The 21,190-nt window shown below is 37.4% G+C and overlaps 1 protein-coding gene across 2 annotated transcripts in view; it reads right to left on the bottom strand.

Moving 5' to 3' along the window:
* Window positions 1-21,190, bottom strand: part of GMDS (GDP-mannose 4,6-dehydratase) — a 422,743-nt gene that overhangs the window by 218,623 nt on the left and 182,930 nt on the right. For both annotated transcript variants that reach the window (XM_074899592.1, XM_074899591.1), the window contains exon 7: window positions 9,040-9,167. In XM_074899592.1, the coding sequence (XP_074755693.1) occupies window positions 9,040-9,167 (128 nt within the window). The remainder of the gene's footprint in view (window positions 1-9,039; window positions 9,168-21,190) is intronic.

The following is a 21,190-nucleotide window of genomic DNA, read 5'->3' as shown; positions in this document are numbered from 1 at the left end:
AAGTTCAGCTGCTCTATCTTTGGACCATTAATGTTCCTTGTTAGGTCAAGGCTTCATCCAAAAACACCTACAGCTAAAATTCAAGTATTTCTGCTAAAACTAAAAGTGGCATATTAAGTGCACCCTGTGGGTTTGGGGAATGTTTCTCACTCAAACAAATGAAAAAAATTGTATTTTTTTTCAATACCCAGATCAGGAAAGAACGGTCACTCTGCTGATAACCAGTATTCTTAATAATGCACAGAATATTAACAGCTAGAGTACAATAAATGTGAGCCCTGACATTTTAATTTATCCTCTGAAATATTTCTTCTTTCAGTGGAATGATCTGAAATTGTTGGAGGCCTAAAATCTTTGGTTCTGGGAATGCACTGCCCATGATGTTTTACTGGCTTCATTTCAAATGAAAACAATTACTGTATAGTGAGGATGTTACCACACAGACATAACAACACCATTAACTGTTTTTTACTTCCAGCGAAATTGAACCATTATGGGGTTTTAAAAATGTCCTCATTAAATTTTAACGATTTGTTTTAAGGGATTTTTTCCCCTTATTAAAATTAAAACCAACTATGCTATATAGCTTTCTCAGAATGTGGTGCATTACTCTAAGATTCAAATAAATCTGTAAATCATAGATTGGTTAATAAAGAGAAAATATCTGGGTTATTACAGGTGGGGCTGGTAGCAGTACCTGTTATTAATGTTGCCTGACATTTACCAATAAAAGAGGCTGCTTCCCGTTCTTTAAAATGTTGCCAAATACCATCTGACTGAATAAAAAGCTTCTGAGTTCAAAGTTAGACACACCTTGTTGTTGGGATTTTTCTTTCTTTCCCCCCACCCCCATGATAGGAAAAAAAGCAAAGAAAGGAAGGAAAAATGTCATTTGAAGTGATTCAGCAAATTTAAGAATACATTTCGCTCGTATTAACTACCCCATAAACCTCAGTACTTTTTTTCCGTGAACTCAGGGTTTCCTTGTTGTACAGTGAGTATTTGAAATTTTGCATGCAGAAGGCTAGAGAATATCTGTGAGAACATCAAATTTGCCCCGAACTTGCCCAATTCATAAACTTTGTGTGGACTAAAATAGAAAAAAAAATAATTTCAAAAAAATCGCGGTTTACATACACTCACTCAGGAGGGACTTGTGAGTCCTTTGCTATTAAATTCTGTGAAGATTCACTTTATGGTGAACACGCTCCATCCGGTGATGGGGCAGTGGTTTCCCTCCAGGCGCAGCTGCAGCCTCGAGCAAGCTGTCTGGTGTCTTTGCTCCCTGGGTCCAGGCAATCCCATCTCCCTGGTGAGATTCATCTTTTTCCCACAGTCTCATCTGCAGCTGCCCCAATTAAAACCACCACAAGACTGACTGGAAGGTGGAACAGACCTTTTTTTAAAAAGTCTGGTTTGTTTTCACCCTGGTGTTATATTGCCACCTGCTAACAGGTAAACATTGTCCTCCAGCATGCACTGATGTGGACTGCAATGATGGTATAAAAACTGCATTATATATAGTCTCTCTGCTGGCATCCATATATTTTCTTCTGATCCTATCACAAGTATAAGTATAGCTCCTAAACATGGACCCTGTCATAATTTTAATTGTTTTTCCACACACTGCCAGACAGAGCAGAAAACCAAAATCATAGGAACACAGCATGCATTTAAAGTTACTTCTGAAAAGTGCCTTAATTTGGTATTCTACAAGAACATCATGCTGCAAAGGCAGAATTTGTCAGGAGGACTCCTGTACTTGTGTTATTTGAAGAGACACTTCATTCAAACTACAATGGCATAATAGGTCAGTCTCAGAAATATGACAACAATACATAATTTATCAATCTGGAAACCTTATACTTGAAAGAAGCCTTGGTCTAACCTTTCCATCACTCCAATTGAATTGTAAGACCACCGTTGTAACAAGACCACTTAGAAAACCACTGGGGTGGCCTTGATAATAATACACATATCATTGTTGAGGCACAGGAAACTAAACCAGATGGTTTTGCTGAGGAAAGCACTTTTTTGGCTTTGTAAAGCCTAAAAACACTAATAGGTCAAACACAGAAGTGCTGAAAAAGAAAGCTAAGGAAAATTTATGTAAATAAGAAAAAAAATCTTTTTACAATTATATTCCCCTCACATAAAAAATGGCTGCAAGAAAATAAAAAGGGGGAAATGGTGCTTTAGTTCTGAAATAGATCAGGATACTTTCCTGAAAGGAAAAGGTCTAACAGCAACACTTACAGTAGGCATTGCTGCTGCAAATCAATACCATATGATGTGCATTAGACAGAACACCTACATATTGTAATTAAAACCTCTTTCTTTCCTCATTTTTATGTTTTAAATATGGACATCATTCATGTCTATTGTAATAAATGACTGACTTCCTTGTTTAATCTCTTACTAGCAATCATATCAAATGTAAAGAGAAAATAGCACACACATGCACCTCTTAAAATACATGAAATTGAAAATAATTTCCACAGAATCATCCATGCACAAACAGAAACATACATTCACACACACACACAGAGAAACATACATTCACATACACACACATACATACAGGGGGTGTATGTGTATATACAAGCACATATGTATAAAACACATTTGAATTTTCTCAGTTATGCTGTTATTTAGAGTTACATTTCAGCATTGAATTGTTCATAATTCATTAAGTATTCAGCATTTCAAAAACCATGAAGAACTTGGTTTTATTTTATTTTACTTTAATGCAGACATCATCTACATGAGTAAAATGAAGATGATAGTGTGTTAATCTGCTGAGAACTGGAACTATTTCTAATAGTCAGGAAGTCTAATCCAGACTACACACACTGAAAGAAATATATTATAAGCTTTTTTATTGTGTAGCCTTATTTACCAAAATGTAAGCTTTTATTTTGCATTGAAAAGGAAAACTTTTACTCTCACAGTTCTTCTAAAACATGTACTTTCTTCATAAGAAAGGGTCTGCCCATATTTTCAAAATTTGAAAGAAGATGTTTGAGAATTATATCTACATTTTGCTGGCATCAAATTATGCTCTAGCTGAAATAAAACATAATAATTTAAATATTAACTTTTTCTCTGCTTGCATGGGACAATGGAGAAGAAATATACACTGAAGAGAGCTTCACTATATGCTTATCATTTGTGACAGTTCATTTTGGTACTGCTCACAAATAGCCTTGGAGAGAATGTTCAAAGTCTTCAGTCCAACTCCCAAGTTCGTAACTAAAACCAGAGTTTCTGAAGCCAGAAGTCAAGTGGGACCATAGGCACCTTACTGAGCTCAGGGAGCCTGGACAGCATTAAAGAGAAAGTAATAACAAATGGGTCTTAATTTGATTCTGCATGACAGACATGCCAAGGAGATGCCTGTTTTGTGGCCCGTGATGCCATCTACCACCTCATATCAAGAGCTGAACTCTTTTGTAGGGTAGGAACATTTCAGTTGAGGTACCATGTGTGCAAATAATTTACTAAAACAATGGCATCACGAATTGACTCTGGCAATCCATTTATCTATGTCTCTTCCCTATAGTCTCAACCAGAGGGAAGACAATCTTCTTTACTTCTTGGACCTGCTGTTCTAGCACCCTCACTGTGCCATGAAGAACTGGCTCTAATGGAAACATCATTGCCTGTGAGTCAGTGCTGGGCAAACTTTGCAAAGCAATTTGGCATCTTTCATTTGAGACCAGTTATCTGTGCTGTGGCAACTTAAATTGGCTGTACTGTATCCTGAGAACTGGATCATTAATTGCATGGATGATTGAACATACTATCATGGTGAAATGTGACTTCCTTTATTGTGGACACATCATACCTCCACATGTCCAAAGTATTTACATGAGGATATCAAAGAATATTCTGCCCAATATTCCTTTGGGAAGATGTTGCTTTCTCAAAAAGTTTTTCTGCATGAGGCTTAATTCTACACCTTATGAAAAGGACAACCGATTTTTCAAGTATTAGAAAGAAACTAAGGTGGAATAGTCATTGCCTGTATCACTCTCCTAGAAAAGATACTGCTTCAGCAAGTACCTGTCAAGAGTTTTATGAATGTTCAGTAGTTGTTCCAAAGGAGCAGAGTCTATCAAACTTTTCTCTTAAAGGTTCATGCAAGCCCTGCTGCTCTCACAATTACTTCACCTAGATGGCAGCAATAAGATAATCAGTTCAGTGGATCATTGCATCAGTCACAGCAGATTGGATATAACTTTAAGATCAATTTGGCTTAATAGAGCCATTAATAATCCCATCTGAAGCAAGATGATGGAAAGCAAAAGTTCTCATTTGGAAATACACAAAATACACTTGAGCACCTGGATGGCTCAAAAATCTTTACTGTCATTCTCAAAAAAGTCCAGAACTGAGGATTTAAAATTGTTTCTTGACGGTTATTATAAGTAATTAATTTTGAGAAAAAAACCTAAGTAGTAAGAAGGGAAAAATGTTTTTCACTTCAGTCCATAACAAAAGAGTAATCCTCATTTAAAAACATGCCTTTAAGTTCATGAGCCAATCTCTTAACTATATGAGGTATCGATAGTTACACATGCAGATATAACTGACTTTTCCTTTCATAACCAACAATCGCCAATAAAGCAAGATTCTCACAAGCAAGTAAGTATCCTGCTGGGCTGATGAAAGGATGTGTCAGACGACTAAGGTAAAATGTTTCTCAAAGACAACAAATCCTTAACACTCCAAAACAGAACTAGAAATGCCTTGGACAACAGCCCCACTGGCTGAATCCTTTTCTTATGCACAAGAGTAAAGTTTAGTTTTAAATAATTCTGTCTGGCAAGAGTTTTTATATTTAAACGTACACACAAACATACAAGAAGGGATTTCCCACAACAGAAATGGTAGCAGCTGTCTCCAAGGGTCAGTCTCTACCTATTAGAATGGTGAAGAGGAGAATCATGGATAAAAGACCAGATGATGCTAACTGGAGGTTTAAACGCAGAAGGCATCACTGTAGATTAGGTTTTACTACCTCAATTTCAACATGTGCAAAATGGTTTAAGACAATAAAAATGACTCTGCATTTTCTTGTGCATTTTAATCACAAAGTAAGTTATGAATCAGCACCAATACCAATTTAAAAAAAAAAAAAAAAAAAAAAAAGATGGAAATCTCTCTTTAAACAGTTTCTTGATGTGGTTGGTTGGGCTGTGTAATAATTTACTATATTACTTATAAACTGTTCTTTTTTGCCTTTTTTTTTCCCCACTATTTAAATATAAATTAATGGAAGCTGATTGCCATACATTTAGAATATCTAATGGTCCCTGATTTCACCACGAATTTAAGCACATGCTTAATTTTAAGTATTTGACTGGAGCTTAATTAATTTGAGACTCAATTATGAGTCATTTGTAATTATTGCTTGAAATACTGCTGGATTTCTATAAAAGACAAAAGAAAATATTTCTGATCTTTATGAATACTTAAAGACTATTAAATTTGTTACTTTTCACTTGTTTTTTTTTTTACTTTTGTAAGGTATATATTGATAGGCTTTTCCACAGCATTCATCAGTGCAGTATTTCTGCTCTCTGCACAACACTGAGGTGTGGGCACTGCAACTGCAGAAGGCAACCTGAGCATCAGTGGGTGAGATAAAGATGAAACTAAAGGGAAAGAACAAAAAGCCTCAGTTGTTGAACTCTAATACAAACTTGCTCTTTTCCCAGAGCCACTTTCCAGCAGGAGTATGTTCTTTACAAATAAATGTGTTCATTACATGCCCAAGAACAACACTTTAAGGTTTCAGTTGCAGGTATAACTTCATGACTTAATTTACAGTATTTAGCATGTAGGAAATTAAAAAACCAATCAATTAGTGATGGACTGATGGGCATATTTTTAATGGTCCAAGTTAAATGTTTCTGTGAATCTATATTTATCTGAAATAAGACTCTTGGGTGAGTGTCTGAGGAAACTTGTATGATGCCTTGTGTTTTATAAATAGTATAGAAATGGGTCAGATTGTTAAAGCTTGCTATTGTACTAATATCTGAAAATATCTAGCAGTTTACTAGAACTTTCTTTAAGAAATTAAAGGTAAAAGTTACCCTCACAAAACAAAATAGCACAAAGAATAGTCATATATCAATAGTGCTGATATATTATTTTTCCCTCTTCCAACTCAATGGCATTGATCATTATCTCTAATGCAATCCCATGAGACTTGTGCTGGATCACAGTACAGTAAAAATGGAGAAAGGAGGAGTAAGAAGCAGCATCAATTTCTGCAAAAATGTTAAGAGTTACTAATACAATTGTAGGATAAAACCAATAATCCCCTCCCCCTTTTTTTTTTTTTTTTTAGTGCTTACTTATTTTTATTTTGTTCTCTTCAAACAGTGAATGGAAGCCTTTCTTTCTGGTGAGTTAGACTTCCCGGTTTTCATTCAATAGCACAGTGCTGCTGTACCTGATTTTCAGTTCCTGCAGGTGGCAGTTCAAGTCCCGGCTCAAAAACCTAACCAAACACATATTCCATCTATCCTCCCCTGATAAGAACCTATGTTTAAACATCAAACTTCTGAATCACCTGCTACTAAAGCTGTCCTCAAGCTACAGCTAGCACTGAGCATGCTGGCAGCCCATCCATTGGTGGACACTTACATGCTTCAGTGCAGGCACGTGCTTCCATGCTTTACTGTTTACAGAAGCATTTGCCCAAAATCACAGTGGCAGTGGGATGAATGCATCTGATCAAAGCTCAGGAGTCCTGACTTCTGCTTGTGCTTTGTAACCACCAGACATTCTCCACTCCAATACATACAGGATGCAATCTCTCCATGAAGTCAATGGGAGTTTGGTCCTCAGCTTTCAGATCAGGAACTGACCCATAATGTCTTATAAAACAACAAAAAGGAATGTATTTATGGTTTTATTGTTATCCCTAATAAAGAAATGAGGAGAAAGAAAATACAGTACATGGTCTAGTCTATACGCACATGTGTTACTTCTATTAATATCAATGGGATTTAAAAGTACATATGGAGAGGATAAGATATATCCCTATGTGTTCAGCCATATGCTTAAGGAAGCTCCCCAAATGCTTGTAAATACGATCATGCTTTCTAACATACTATGTATTTATTTGAACAACGTTAAATCTCTAAGCCCTACTTTCCAGTCCATTAAAGCCTCAAATAATTGTTTATTTCCAGTTTAAAGTTACTCTCTTTTTTAGCCATTAGAAGGCTGCCTGTAACCACATTTCCACAACATTCAGGGAATTAGAGAATTGATAATAACTCTCCCATTATCCGAAGGGGTACCTCTCCAGGAAGAGAAATACTCAAGATGAACTATATTTTAGTACGGAATTATTTCCAGAACATTTTGGGACAGGCCCAAAATGTGTAGCTGAAAGGTCTGGAATGCTACTTACACAACAAACACGTGTTCATGGCGTAGACCTTGGACAACTACATTCCTCCTGGAGGCCAAAGGCCTTGAAAGCTAGTCATTCTTCTGGATAGAGTTGTTCTCATTTCCTTTTTATTTTTAAAGGTTTGAACACAGGACAAGGGTCTGACCCACAAGGCACAAGAGGGTTATTCTGGATTTCCCTTATGGAAGAAGACATCAGAATTCATCCCACGATTTATGATCTGGTGCAAGTTGTCTTGGAATAAGATAGATAGTATTTATGAAATATCCAATGCCTGTTAGCAAATTATGGTCATTATGTTCATGCAACGGAACATTTATTCGGCTTATATTTTACTTCCTTTCAGTGGAGCCTTGCTAACTGACTTTATGAATGCTCCTGAATATGGTTTTATCCCTCAAAAAAAATGATTGGGATAGTTTACTGGATTAACTGCTTCAACTAATGTTGTAGCCACAAATATAAGTCATAGAGGCATAGTCATGATGTTCGTGGTGCCCTTACCACCTTACATGCAAATGCAGCGCAGAACCAAAAGCCAACATTATTTATAGCCAGCTGCCAAAAATCACCTTCTTTACTTACTTGGTGTAACCCTTTCAATGCCAAGGAGATATGGCTGTTTACTTTTCTTAATATCATCCAGACCAAAAGTTTATATTGTGGTATTATGATTTGGGGTTTTTTTGACTGTAAACAAGATTTGAGACTTCAGCTTTTATTTTACCTTTTAAAACTCAATGTACAATAAATATCTCAAACTAGACTTTTTTCTACAGAAATAGTTCTTACTTTGTAATATAGAAAACAAAACAGACATCATCTTTTTAATCTACATCAATGAATAGTGAAGCCATATCCGGTTTCCCACAAAGGAATTATTAAAAGACAGAAATAGTCCAGTGACCACAGGAAATTTTTAAGCACCAAAATGTGGACAAAAGTCTCCTGGGGAAAAGACAATATTTCCTACATGGTCATTCATGTCTCCTTGTAATACAATACAGGGGTATTGTTTGTTTGCCTGCTTAAGTAGATGCATAGAATAAAATTAGAAACAAATCCTGACTACAAAAACATTTCAAACACTAGATTCAGGCACATGAGTTGTAATACCTGCCATCACAACTATGTTCTGATGCTTCTTTCTAATGTAAAACCAGCTAGAGCTTTGATCATTAATATATACATAATTTTTGCCTCATAATACAGGCCACCAACCTCCAGAAGGATCTTTGACTTCAGGTCATATTGCATTTTGCTGCAATCTTAATATTGGTCATAAAATTTGTCAAAACAATAGGAAAAATACTCTAAAATAGATTCACTTTATAGGCAGGCCTGCCCCCCTCCCCCAAGGAATTTAGTCAAGAAAAGTAAACCCAAAGATTTATTTTTCTGTTCAGGTCATGCCTGGGGTAGACATTGCTGTGTTACTAAATTCCCTAGTCTGAAATCCAGAGCAAGACAAAGTTAACAGGCCTCAGTAGGCAAAACCATCTTGAGATAGCCCTCCGTGGACCACGACGTGGAAGCTGCAGCAATAAGCATTATCCCCACCACGAAGACGATTCAGAAAAAGCACGTAGCTCACGGCTTACCTCAACATAGTCCCTGGCATGGCCCCAGTCTCTCTTAGCATCCAGATTGCCCAGGCTGAAACAATCCAGCTGTCCAAGGTGAATCTTTGCTACTGATCGGCTAATTTTTCGAGTAACAAAGTTAGCCCCTGCAATAGAAATAAAAGGTAGTGTCAGCATGGTCACACTGGCAGATAGCTGGCCACAAGAATCACCTTGTATAGCTCAGCACATGCTACTTTCAGTCCTCATTTATTCCCCTCACACCACCTAGACCCAAGCCCTCTTCTATCATTTCAGGAGGCTAAGAAGCTTCCAGTGCAAGTGTCACATTAGCTGCACTTTCACAGCAAACATCTTTCTTTGTGGGACTTCTTAAGCATTCCTAATTTGCTGCCTCAGTATTCAGTCCAGGCATAAAGCCAAAGAAAATAATTTGGAATGTCAGTTCTTAAACGCAAAATGCAAAAGGTTACATAAAGAAGACAGACATCTTAGACCACCCTCAAGTTTTTTGTTGCTGTTTCTTTTTTATTTTTTAAATTTCTTTTAAGGAATGCATATATCTAAATAAATTAGTTTATTAACTAAAAAAAAAAAAAAAAAGAGAGACTATCCAAATACTGCATATTCTCTAAAGGCCTGTTAGGGTTTAAAATGTTCTACTTTTCTAGTTATTCGGGATTCTTTGTCCCTCAGTTTCAGTGAGATCATGAAATTGTGATTTCAACTTTATCAGTTGAAGGCTGTTCACTATTCTATCATATTTCTGTATTTTGTTCACTGTACTGCTTTGTGCACCCATTTCTGCTCTCTGTAGAGGTGCTTTAAGTAATATTTGTTTCTAGTTATTTTCACATCTTGAGTTCTAGATTATGACGTCTGTGTTTCTAAAATGTGGTCAACAGTCTCCTCAAAAGCAGAGGGATTTGAATTTAGACCCAATGGCATTTGCACACTAATAGGCCAAAAAATTAAAATTACATGCCTTTTTAATAGCTAAAAAAAAAAAAAAAAAAAGATCGAGTGGTGACAGATGATACCTCATCCAAATAGAAAGTGGGAAAGTTAAGAAAATGACTGCACTAGTAAAGTGCTCTTAGCAAATTTCAGAAGTCGTAAGCAGTGTACCTTGTACATTCAATGCATATATGTATTTTTTTCATTACGGAATGCTGCTCTTGAGATATGCATCTCAATATTTTCTGTTTCCCGTCAAACAAAACGAGAGGCTGCTGCAAAATTATTAAATAATATGAAGTGTCTTTTTCAGACTACTAATTTTTCCTGCGAAGTCAAGAGCACTAACAGTACCTTTATTGTGTCACTTGATTCTGCCAAAAGTAAAAAAAAAGAGCACACCTATAAGAACCATGTGGGATGAAGCATTTCAATAATTCAGACTTTACCACAGGATTAAGAGAATTTTAATTTTCTGTCAACTGCTGAACTAATTGGAATTCCAGTCATTAGCCATTTATATATATCATTAGTTTGCATTTATTTTTGGAAGGATGAAAATCATATAATTTCCATATACCCTGAAGAAGTGTTCCTATATAACGGAAACTTACTAAACAGCGTGATTTGTAAAATTTATGAAGTATACTGGGGAATCTTTTTTATAGCAATGTTTCTCAAAAATTGGACAAATGAGCAAACTGCAGGATGAAAACCCAAGCCCTTCTGCCAGTCTGCACCCTGCAGACTCAACAGGAGAACTATGATTATCCCAAAGATAAACCAGCACAAACCACAGGACCAACACTGTGACTCTGCTATTGCCATTTCTGAAAGCAAAGTACTGTGGTTCCCCTGTTCCTGGCTGGGCAGGCTTGCAGCAGGAGTGGAGTTCTGGCTTAACAGAAAACAGTGACAGTCTTCTTGGTTTAGTCAGACTGGCACTTCTCCAAAGATTGTTTTGATCTTTTACATCATCAAAGTGCTTTGATATCTTCATATAGATTATTACTAATTAATTAAAAATAGATTCAAACTATTGCACAAACTTATTAGGATTAGCTCTGAAACTTCCTAACTTTCTGCACTGAAATAATTTCAGTTAGCATTATTATTCAGTAAATAACAGTTGAAGGAGAAGCTTTTTTTCAAGGATAAAGGCTTTATGTTCCAGACTGCAACCGAACAATAAGCAAAACTGGCTGCTTTCAATGTTACATTCCCATCTGCAGTAAAAGCAGTGAGAGTTTGAGTCATCATCTGCATCGAAACAAGTTTTACTGTTAACCTACACGACTAATGAACATCAGCTTCCATTCTGCAACAACCATTTCCTCAGCATAAAAAAAAAAGCAAGCATATTAGGTTGTGTGTGTGTGAGAGAGAGAGAACTTTTATCCATCAGCTTAACTTGAAAAATATGAATGATACTGCACAAGAAAAAGCAGATTTGTCTAACACAACACAGAAAATACTAGTAACTGCTGTCTTCTTGCAGAGTCACTGATAACCAAAGAGAAACAATCTTCAAAGATCTTCTCCAAGCAAAATCAGAATATACCTCAAAAGACTGGAATGAAGAATTAAAGAGCACCACAGTGAAAAATGGAAATCTTTATTTTCCAGAAGTATTCCAATAAGGATTCAACAAAATAATAGGAACCCTCTTCTTGGAAGTGCCTCATCATTAAAGCTGTGGAAGAAAACTATGCTACTGTCATACTGAGAAATGTGATTGGAATTATTTTCATGCAACCAAGGACTGAATGGGACAATTCGGAAGCATTTAAATAATATGGTTCATAAATAATTTAAAAATACCAATTCTCTTCAAACTCAGTATCTTAAAATATCCCATTACACAACATGTTTGATCCCATGCCATTAAATGCACATCATAACTAGAATTTAAGCTGATGCCCACTGGAGTCATACAAAACAGTTAAGGCTATGTCAGCATTTCCATTATAAAGCCCTGACCTAGGGGTTTGCAATCAAACTATAAAATCTTGCTTTGGCCTGAAACTTGGCAGACATAATGTCTCTTCCCTCAGGAATGATTCTATCTAAAAGGCCTAAGCAGAGTGCTACAGATATCTTTATATAACTGAATACAAAGTACCTTTTGATACACAGAAATGGTTAGCTTCCTTCTTCCTCAGAAGGCACTGAGGACTTGCTAATGTTGAATGACAAGAGCATTTTTGTCCATAAAATGGCCAGTTAGTGCCAGCAAGAGTATCAATACAGCTGCTGGTGTGTTATACCACTTCACCCTTTATATTGATTTTTCATTGGATCAAGATGATGCAGCAGTTAAAATGCCCCTAGCTATCACTGCTGAATAAGGCCACCTTTATTATGCTACTAACATCACCAATTCACATCGAAATATGTTGGTGGTAGAAACAGAAACTACCTTAGATTGGCAGTGAAGACAGATGCCCAAGTCCCACATTTGTCTCCTGGCTTTGTAGTGCTTCCTCAGTTCAGAGGTTTTGTAAAACACACCTCTGCTCACACCTAGTACAAATGAATGTGGAGTGTTCAAAACTCTATTAAATTTGTGAGGTATTTTGACCTATTTGAAAACTTTTTCGAAATGTGTGAGGGTGGCACAGTTCTGGGAGCTCACTCTCCTACAGTAACCAAGAGAAGACTCCTTCTTGCTCCCTCCGTAGGGCCAAGGATGCTGGGCTAACCACCTTGCATAGTTATCTATGCATCAAATACATCCAAACCATGATGGGCCACATTATGCTCTGGTTTGCATCGCTACTGACAAGCACTGGAATTGCTCTACTGCAACAGCAAAGATCTGGCCAGATGTTGCTGTGATGTGTCCGCACTTTTCAGCAGTTCCAAGCAGCCTTGGTTGAGCAGGGCCTGACAATTTTTTATATTTTAAAAGAGGCCTTAAACATGAGTTTTCATTATATTAACAGCTCTTTCAGGAACCCTGGGCATTAGCTCAGATTTGTTTTCAAAACCCAAGCCCTCCCTCTGAGATCATTAGCATTCCAACAGGAACCATAAGGTCTGATTTACAAACCCGATTTATCGTAGATACGATTTTAAGTAAGGATTCCTCATCAAGCAGACCTGATTTGTAAAACATATAACTTGTCAGCAAACCATTATTACAATGTGAAGAAATAGCAGAGATATATTGAATGCAATAGCGTTGGCTGTCCAACCCAGGCCTGTCGCCTGCTGCAATGCCTGGGTCAGGGTGGAAAACAGCTCACACAGCTCATCCCTCTGAGAAGGACGATGCCTACATCTGGCAAAGGTACTGTTTTGAAAGCTGGACATATCTCTCATTAACACATATTTAAAACTATTGCTTTAGGAAGCATGCTCTCAATGCACCTAACAGTTCCAAAGCTGGATGCCCCGAGGGGAAAAAAAAAAAAAAAAAAAAAAAAAAATCTGTATCAGTACGCCATCCCTTTCATCAGCACTGGGATTTCACCCTTAGTGTATCACCAGGAAACTGGCTCTTTGAAGTAGGTGTTTTTCTCTAGAATCTGTGGTTTATAAGAGGCAGCCAAATGGATGAAGCAGCTTTAAGAGCCACTGTTATAGTAACTATTTCTTTTCAAGAAATGTCATTTTCCAAGCTCCCAAGGCTACATACAAAACTCAACAGATGACAAAACTGTGGTCTTAGAAGACTGCTATCTATGTATAACACTAGTTGTTTCATGCATAAGAAAATCCATCATTAATCCTAGTACTATCATAGAATAACAGTCAATCTGATAGCATTTCATAGCAATACTTCTCAGCTGAGATGCAGTCCTAGTAGTCTATCAAGTTGCCATAACATCTTTTTCTTGGTTTTGCATAAAATATGATAAAAAGATTTCTGTCTCTAAAGATGCTGGCACAAGAAGAAGGGTGGGTTTGTTTTTTTTTTTTCTCCAAGTCTCTACAGTTCTGGCATAGATTCTAGTGGAAGCCTAACATGTTCAAACTCATTGTGTATCCAGTGTTTCTACTAACTCAAAGGAACATATTTCTTTTAACATCTATATGTTGTAAATGATACATTTAATGAGATCATTAAAATGTTTTGATTGCCTGAAAATCCACACTGCTCATAATTTCCATTCTATGAGAAGCTTGTTCCATTTTTGTAACAAGCTGAAATTAAAAACCAAAGCAACACACAGTTTTTCTAAGAGTCTCCTTTATTGATAAAAATCAATAACAATTATTCCGAAGTCAATGGAGTTATGTCGATGTAAATGAGATGAAAAATCAAGTTACAGATCCTTAAGTTAACCTTCCATATTTTGAGTTTAAATGGAATTTTTAACTGCATCTTGATTGAAATAAGTGATACAGTACTGCATTTTGGTAAAACTAGTAAAGCAGCTACCTAGTATATGTTAAACGCTCATGTATTTTAATTGTGATTCCATTCTCAATTTAAAACAAACCAAGTTGTTCTTACAACAACAATTATACAAAGTAGAAACATCACTGTTTGGAAACACAGGAAAAAATCCCAGCTCTTCATAACATCCTGCAAATTTTACACAGCAAGTACAGCTACATTTAGATGAGCTTGCCAGAAAGTCCACAATCAGATTTTTGCAAAATGAAACATATATAAAGTAAGGGCAATATGATTCATAAGCAACTCATTGTAAAGTCATGCACTGCATGGGAAACATCTTCCTGACCTAAGCAATAAATCATTTTATTTCCTGAAACATGAGATACACTGCTTTAATCCTTACATTTCAATCCTGTATAGCATAGCTGGAAATACTGTGCTTCATTATAATATTTCCAATCCCTTTCTCTGTCTTTTAAAATTGCAATAGTACCTTACGATAGTGGATTTCTCAGATTTTTACGACATTTGCAATGATTTTCAAACACTTGCAGTTTATGTACCCCCAACTATTTTCCAATGGACACTCGAGACCTCTAAACAGGAAAGATAAAGCTACTGATAAATAGGATTGTTTCTAAAGGTTATTATTCATCAATTCCCTAGGAAATAATCAGGTAACAATAAAACCCACAGATCACAGATTGAAAGCAGCGGTCCAATAACATAAGGATAAAACTGTCCCTCCTTATCAAGCGATCCTCATTTGGTATTTAAAATGTGTGATTTCAGTAAAATGAAGTGGTTCTAATTCCTTTAAATATTGCTAACAAATACATTAATTGGCATATCAATTAAATTATTTCATTTTATAATATATTGACATTCATTTTGAACTTTCCAATGTCAAAAGAAAGATGTGTTAAGTCTGCTTGGTCCTATTTTCCATTTGCACCACACTTTTTGATTGAATTTCTCAGCTGATGGAATATAAACTACTACCTGTATTTTAATAATTAGAAGATTGAGGAGGAAAGGTAAAGGTGTGCAGAGGTAGGAAGCACCAGCAGCAGGAGGGCAGCACATAGGAGGGGGCTGATGCTCTTCAACCCAGAAGTAACTCTGCCACGACCCACACATGCACACTGAGAATATTTGGACAGCTGAGGGCAACAGGAAGTCATATGAACCAGGCATGGAGGGAACAGAACTTAATGATTTTTATAATTGAGGGGAAAATAAGGTGAGAGACAATCTTGCGAGGAATGACAGGGTACAGAAATTGAGAGGGAATGCAGAAAGTAGGGAGACTTTTCTTTTTCCCAGTTGGTGGATAGATAGCACGAAGCTTACCTGGAGGGACAACTAGTAAGCCCCATAAGCACATGGAAGTAGGGTGAGAGACCTGCCAACCACCTCCAGAGGATGAGACTTATAGGTGACGTTTGTCACAGCACAGCCAGCCACGATCCCCTGTGATTCGCTGGAGCTAACCCTCTACTGGGGATCTGTCACCAGGGCTTTAAACTCTTCACGACTGTTTTGCATACAGATATGGGTTTCCACCTCCCAAAGAACAATGACAGGATGATTTCTATGACTACACAGCAGCAGTCCTCTAAAATGACTGTGAAAAAATGACATTTAATTAGCAGAAAATCTGCATGTATAATGTGTAACACAAAGCTATTAGATTTCATGTTCAAAATGCCCTTATTCAGGACTAATTACACATCTCAGTTCTATCATATGGGCTTGTTAAAAGGATAGAGTGACATACCAGCAATAACTGCTGGGCAAAAGGTGCTATTTTAGTATATTTCCTCCATATAATTTTTCTTAAATTATTTTTCCCTCAGGAACTGTACACTGAACAGGAAAAGGTGAGGCATCAAAGATTCTTATAAAGGAAAAACCAAACATTAATACAGAAAACAATATGTAAAAGTGTTATTCCTGTTCCCAAGTTTATGCTGTTAATGGCACTTACATAAACAGAGCAGCGTTTCGCTTACAGAAAACTTAACCTTTTGCTCCAAACTATTCACTTTGATTTCTTAATCGCAGTTCATACACACTACATTTTAAAACAAAGGTAAATGTCTTCAGCCACTCTGATTTGTTAACACTCATTTAAGCCATGTTTTTCAAATTGTACAACTAATGATATTGAATTAAACCTCTCATTTAAGTTGTCACAGGATTAGACAAGCCCTTGCATGTATAAGCTATGGGTAAGCATGAGTGTGCTTGCCCATCATCACAGACTATATTGTTTAAGCGTGTGTAAACAATTGAAGCTAAGTACATGCTTTGATGAACTGGTGCTACAATAGCTACAAATGTATGCAGTCAAAAGGAAAATCCAGTACTTCTACAAAATGGAAATATCATGCAGTGTAAAGCTACTTGCACAAAAAATGGATTTTAACTTATTTTATTAAACAGCTATCAAAGTTCAGACATCTGTGCCCTTAAATTTAGCACCCTTTTCCTTTTCTCCCTGTTTTTCCCCTCCTCCATCCTCTCAGCAACCAGTAGCACATCAAAAAAGGTGCTGCTTGATGGCTCAAGCTGAGACATTCAGCCTTTACCCTAGCACTCCCTTGAGATGAAGCAGGCAAGGCTTTTAATCTTACCTGGTGACACATGACTGACTAATACAGTTTCTTGGACCTTCTGACCTCTGAGGGACTATGTCTTGTTGGTCTCTCAGCCTCTCCAGGTGGCTGGGACATTAGCTTGTGGTGGGTCATGGTGTAACAAAAGTTTTGCACAGGTCTTCTGTGTCCTTCTCTGCACCCATGTTAGTGCTAACTTTTAATGTGCAAATTTCTAAGTATAAAATGTGTCATTTCACTGATATTTACCCATTTCAGGGGTAAAAAAACCTTTTACTGAAGGCAAAAAAGTGTAGTAAGAACTAGCCTTAAAACCAATCACACTAGAAGACAACTTTGCTGAGTCAGTGCTGATGTATTTTCTCAGAGAGAGAAAAATGGTCTAGCTACAGCCCAATAACTTATTTGAAACTTCGTCTCCCACTCAAACTAATAAGCAGTCCTAGACAGGTTTGACACTTATATAGTATAACTCAAGATGTTCCTAAATCCATGTACCTCCCCCATTTGAGCTTTATTGCTCAACTGCTGTTCTCTTAGGACTTTCTTCTGGTTAGTTTTGTGACAGTGGTAGTCCTCAAGGCACTCTTTAGGCCCTCAATATATTATTTGGTAGATGTGTTTAAGTTTTGATAAACTGCCTTTTGCTACAGGAGTCCTGGAGCTGCCAAGAGGAGGTCCTGAAATACAGTTGAACCATGGGCAAAGAGCTCATCGAGAAGGAACAAGGTGGGAACTAGTGAGAGCTGTAGGGAAGGAGAAAAAGAAATCTCAGCTTCTACAAATACAGGAGGTACAATTTTTTCTACTACTTGAACAGGGCACATAAAAAGCAAGGTGCTGCATTTCCTTCCATTGTCTTTGTTATGAATAATTAGATTCTCAGCTAGGATGCATCGAGAAGTACATCTCCAACATCAGTAAGGATCCCAACAATTCAATGTACAAATCACCAGTTGTGATGGTCTGCAATTACCAGTACAAGGACAAATTGTTCCATACACAGATACCACTTCGGACTTATAACAGACTAATCAAGTAAATGCATGGCTCTGACAGAAGAGTCAAAAAAATTCTCCAGAGTGTGTGCTGGAGTGTGCAGTCAAGTTGGTGTGTAACCAGGGGTATGAGATCGGCTCACAGTGCTTTCAGCCCACTCTGCCTGCCCTGGCTGTCCTCATTTCCTGAGCTCTGCTTCTGCACATGGACAAGTGGGGATGCTGAGGACTGAACAGGACAACACTAGAAGGTATTATTCTGGATAAAACGAAAGCAGTATCCCTCAAATGGAGTATATAACAACCCCTCCTTAAAACAAGCTTCAAAGTAAAGGGGGGGGGGGAGAGAAGGAGGGAAACCCAACCCTAAAGTAAACACGCAACCCTAACAGTTTGAGAATAGGAGGGAAAGGCAGAGACAAGCTGACAATACACCAGAAAGACCGTAAGCCCAACAAAGACAGCATGTCCCTTCTACTCCATAAAGACTTAGACATGTTTGGCCTAGCTGTGTTGGCCTCCTGTATTCAGAGAGCCAATGAAAACATTATTTCACCTAGCTGTAGTTACTGCTGGTTGCTTAAAACTTCCCATAAAAAGTTACGTCCTTATTTCAGAACAGCCCATGATCGCTCTCGGGGGACCCTGAAGTTAAGCAAGGGTGCTATGGCTTCCACACCCAAACCCTGAACTGGAAATACCACCAGGCAGAGCAGCAGCTCTCCCACAGGCAGAAAAGATACATCATGAGGTTGCATAAAAGTAATTTCTGAGTGAGCCCCCCTCTGGGACAAACCCTGGGCATGTTGTTAATTTTCACTTTAAAATGAAAAAGGCACTGAGGCAAAGAAACGGACACTGTTATTTACTGAGAAAATGTACGTACATTTCAATGAATATTCCCTTTTCCTAATGTTGCCACTGAAACCGAATCCCACTTGTGCATCTCTCCGTGTGGGAATAGTGTTTCTCCAGTGTAATTAATAAATTAAATAAAAATAAATATGCAGCCATAAACCCAGAGAACTCAGTTTTCTGGCAAGACAAATTTGTACAATTTCACTTAAGTCAGATTACTTAAGTTTACAAAGAAGAATCCAAACTTAAACATTCCACCATTAACACATCCAATCACCACAAAAATCCTGCATAAGAAAATGTGAAACAAAACTTTTGGAAAGTGACTAAATGGCAAAAAACAGAGCATCTAAATAAAATGTCCATTTACAACCGTTCAACTTGTCATGCTCACTACTGTTTTAATATCAGTATTTTTAAGAACATGTCTTCCTTTGTGGAGACCTGAAGTTCATTGTTATCCTGTTTTTGTGATATTTCCCATTTAAGTCAGTTTACACTTCCTCTAGAAACAGAAGAGGCAGTCAGATCACCTGCTGTTCTGAAATGCCTACAATACTTGAGCACAATAGGGTGAAATCAGGACAGAAAGTTAGCCCAATTCTGAATTTCCTGGCTTTGTATTTTTAGTGGGACTTTTCACATAATTTTAATATCCCCGTATGTAGCGGTGCATGTCCTCAGAAAAACACACATGCATACACACACTCTGTACATGTTCAGGAAGAAAACTGTGAATTCTAACACTAAAAGTTAGGATTATGTGTGCCAGCATGTTTTTGAATGCACAGCGATAGTTTTGCAAAACACCTCTAGATTAATTACTTATTGTAATTTTTTTCCTAATAGGACTGCCCCCTGTGCAGACTTGCTCTGAGAGCAGAGATACTGTCTTTTGAGAAATGAAGTAGAAGGGGGTCTTATGAAGTCTGAAGTTAAGCAAAGATGAAGAAATGTAGATAAAGAAATGATGGATTCACTGTTCAGTCTGATTAATGATGCTATGGAAAAATTAATAAAAGCCTGTTTTTTTCTGCAAATTCTGAAATGGTGCTTATAAAGTAATTTAAATCCAGGTTCTCATTTAGTCACTGCTGCCTATTCCCATTGACTACCAAGACCTCAGATGCAAATAGATGGGAGTTTTATTCTCAACATCAATGAGTTAATCAATGCAGACTTTATTTTTTTCTCATGCCTTAGTTTCTCACCCCAAAACCAGGGATAAAATGCTGACGTTTCACAGTAGTTTGAGAAAGGTAAGTATCTTGATTATTTGTGAAACAACGAGAGAGAAGTACCCTAGAAGGGTCAAAACCGGATTAAATCACTCTCAGTGCAAGGCTTGAAGAGTGCCCATGAAAGGAGCACAGAGTAAATCGGCTGTCAAATGTCAAAGAACTCCTTTCTTGATCTCTGTCCCCCAGAGACTGAACATGTAGTCATTCAGGTGAGAACTCTCCATCCTGTGCAAGAAATAAGGAAGAGGAAGCCTGTGGCAGTAAAAAAAAAAAAAAAAAAAAAAAAAAAGATGGAAACAAGGGCTTTATCAGAACATATAGGCACAAGTTTGAGTTAAAGTTTGTGGAGGCACCCCTCATTCAGTCACTATACAATTTTTGAGCTCATCGAGTTTGCAATGTTCCTTTTTCCCTCCTTTCATAGTTTTGAAGATGTATTCATAGTTATCTCATTTTTTTATGCCCACACTAACGCGTTTGGATGGTGAGGAAGACTGTAACTGCTGGGGCCACAGAATTCTTAAATTTCCTGCTGCAACCTAGAACCCACTTCCAAAACTGAATTTTATATCATTTCCCAATGCACACTGAAGAATTTGTCTCTCAAAGGACAGTTTATCAAGGGGATCAAGGAGCTGGGAGGGAAATATCTGAAATTTAACCCTGAACCCCATGTGAACCCAGGGATCGGGACTGCATATTTTCCACTGTCCTGCCATCTGCTGCTTCACTGCACATGGTAATCTTTGGCAACCCCACTGAGAGCTGCCTGGGCTATGGCTCTGTTCAGACAGGGTGTAGAAAGAAAAGACACTGAGAATGTCATGGCTGGCTGACCAGACTACTGAGATCAGAGAGATTATGCCTCATTTGCTCACCAAGTCCTGCCAAAAGCAACACCATTTAACTGCAGGTACTCAAAACCCAACAGGCATGTTTAAAGGAATTCTAGGCTTAAAAAGAGGACCATTCATAATGTGCATTTATTGGGGATACTGTAGCTACCACCTTTTGGCAATTATTCATGAGAGTTTTAAATGAAAGTTTACAGTGCCCAGTGTTTCAGGTACAAGTGACCTCTGGTAGAAAGTATCATACCTGATTTACAGGACCCATAGACCTGGAAGATGACTCAAGGCAGAAATA

Source organism: Athene noctua, chromosome 2, assembly GCF_965140245.1.
Source record: "Athene noctua chromosome 2, bAthNoc1.hap1.1, whole genome shotgun sequence".
In the NCBI taxonomy this organism is placed as follows: Eukaryota; Metazoa; Chordata; class Aves; order Strigiformes; family Strigidae; genus Athene; species Athene noctua.
This window is presented reverse-complemented; position numbering and strand designations above follow the sequence as displayed.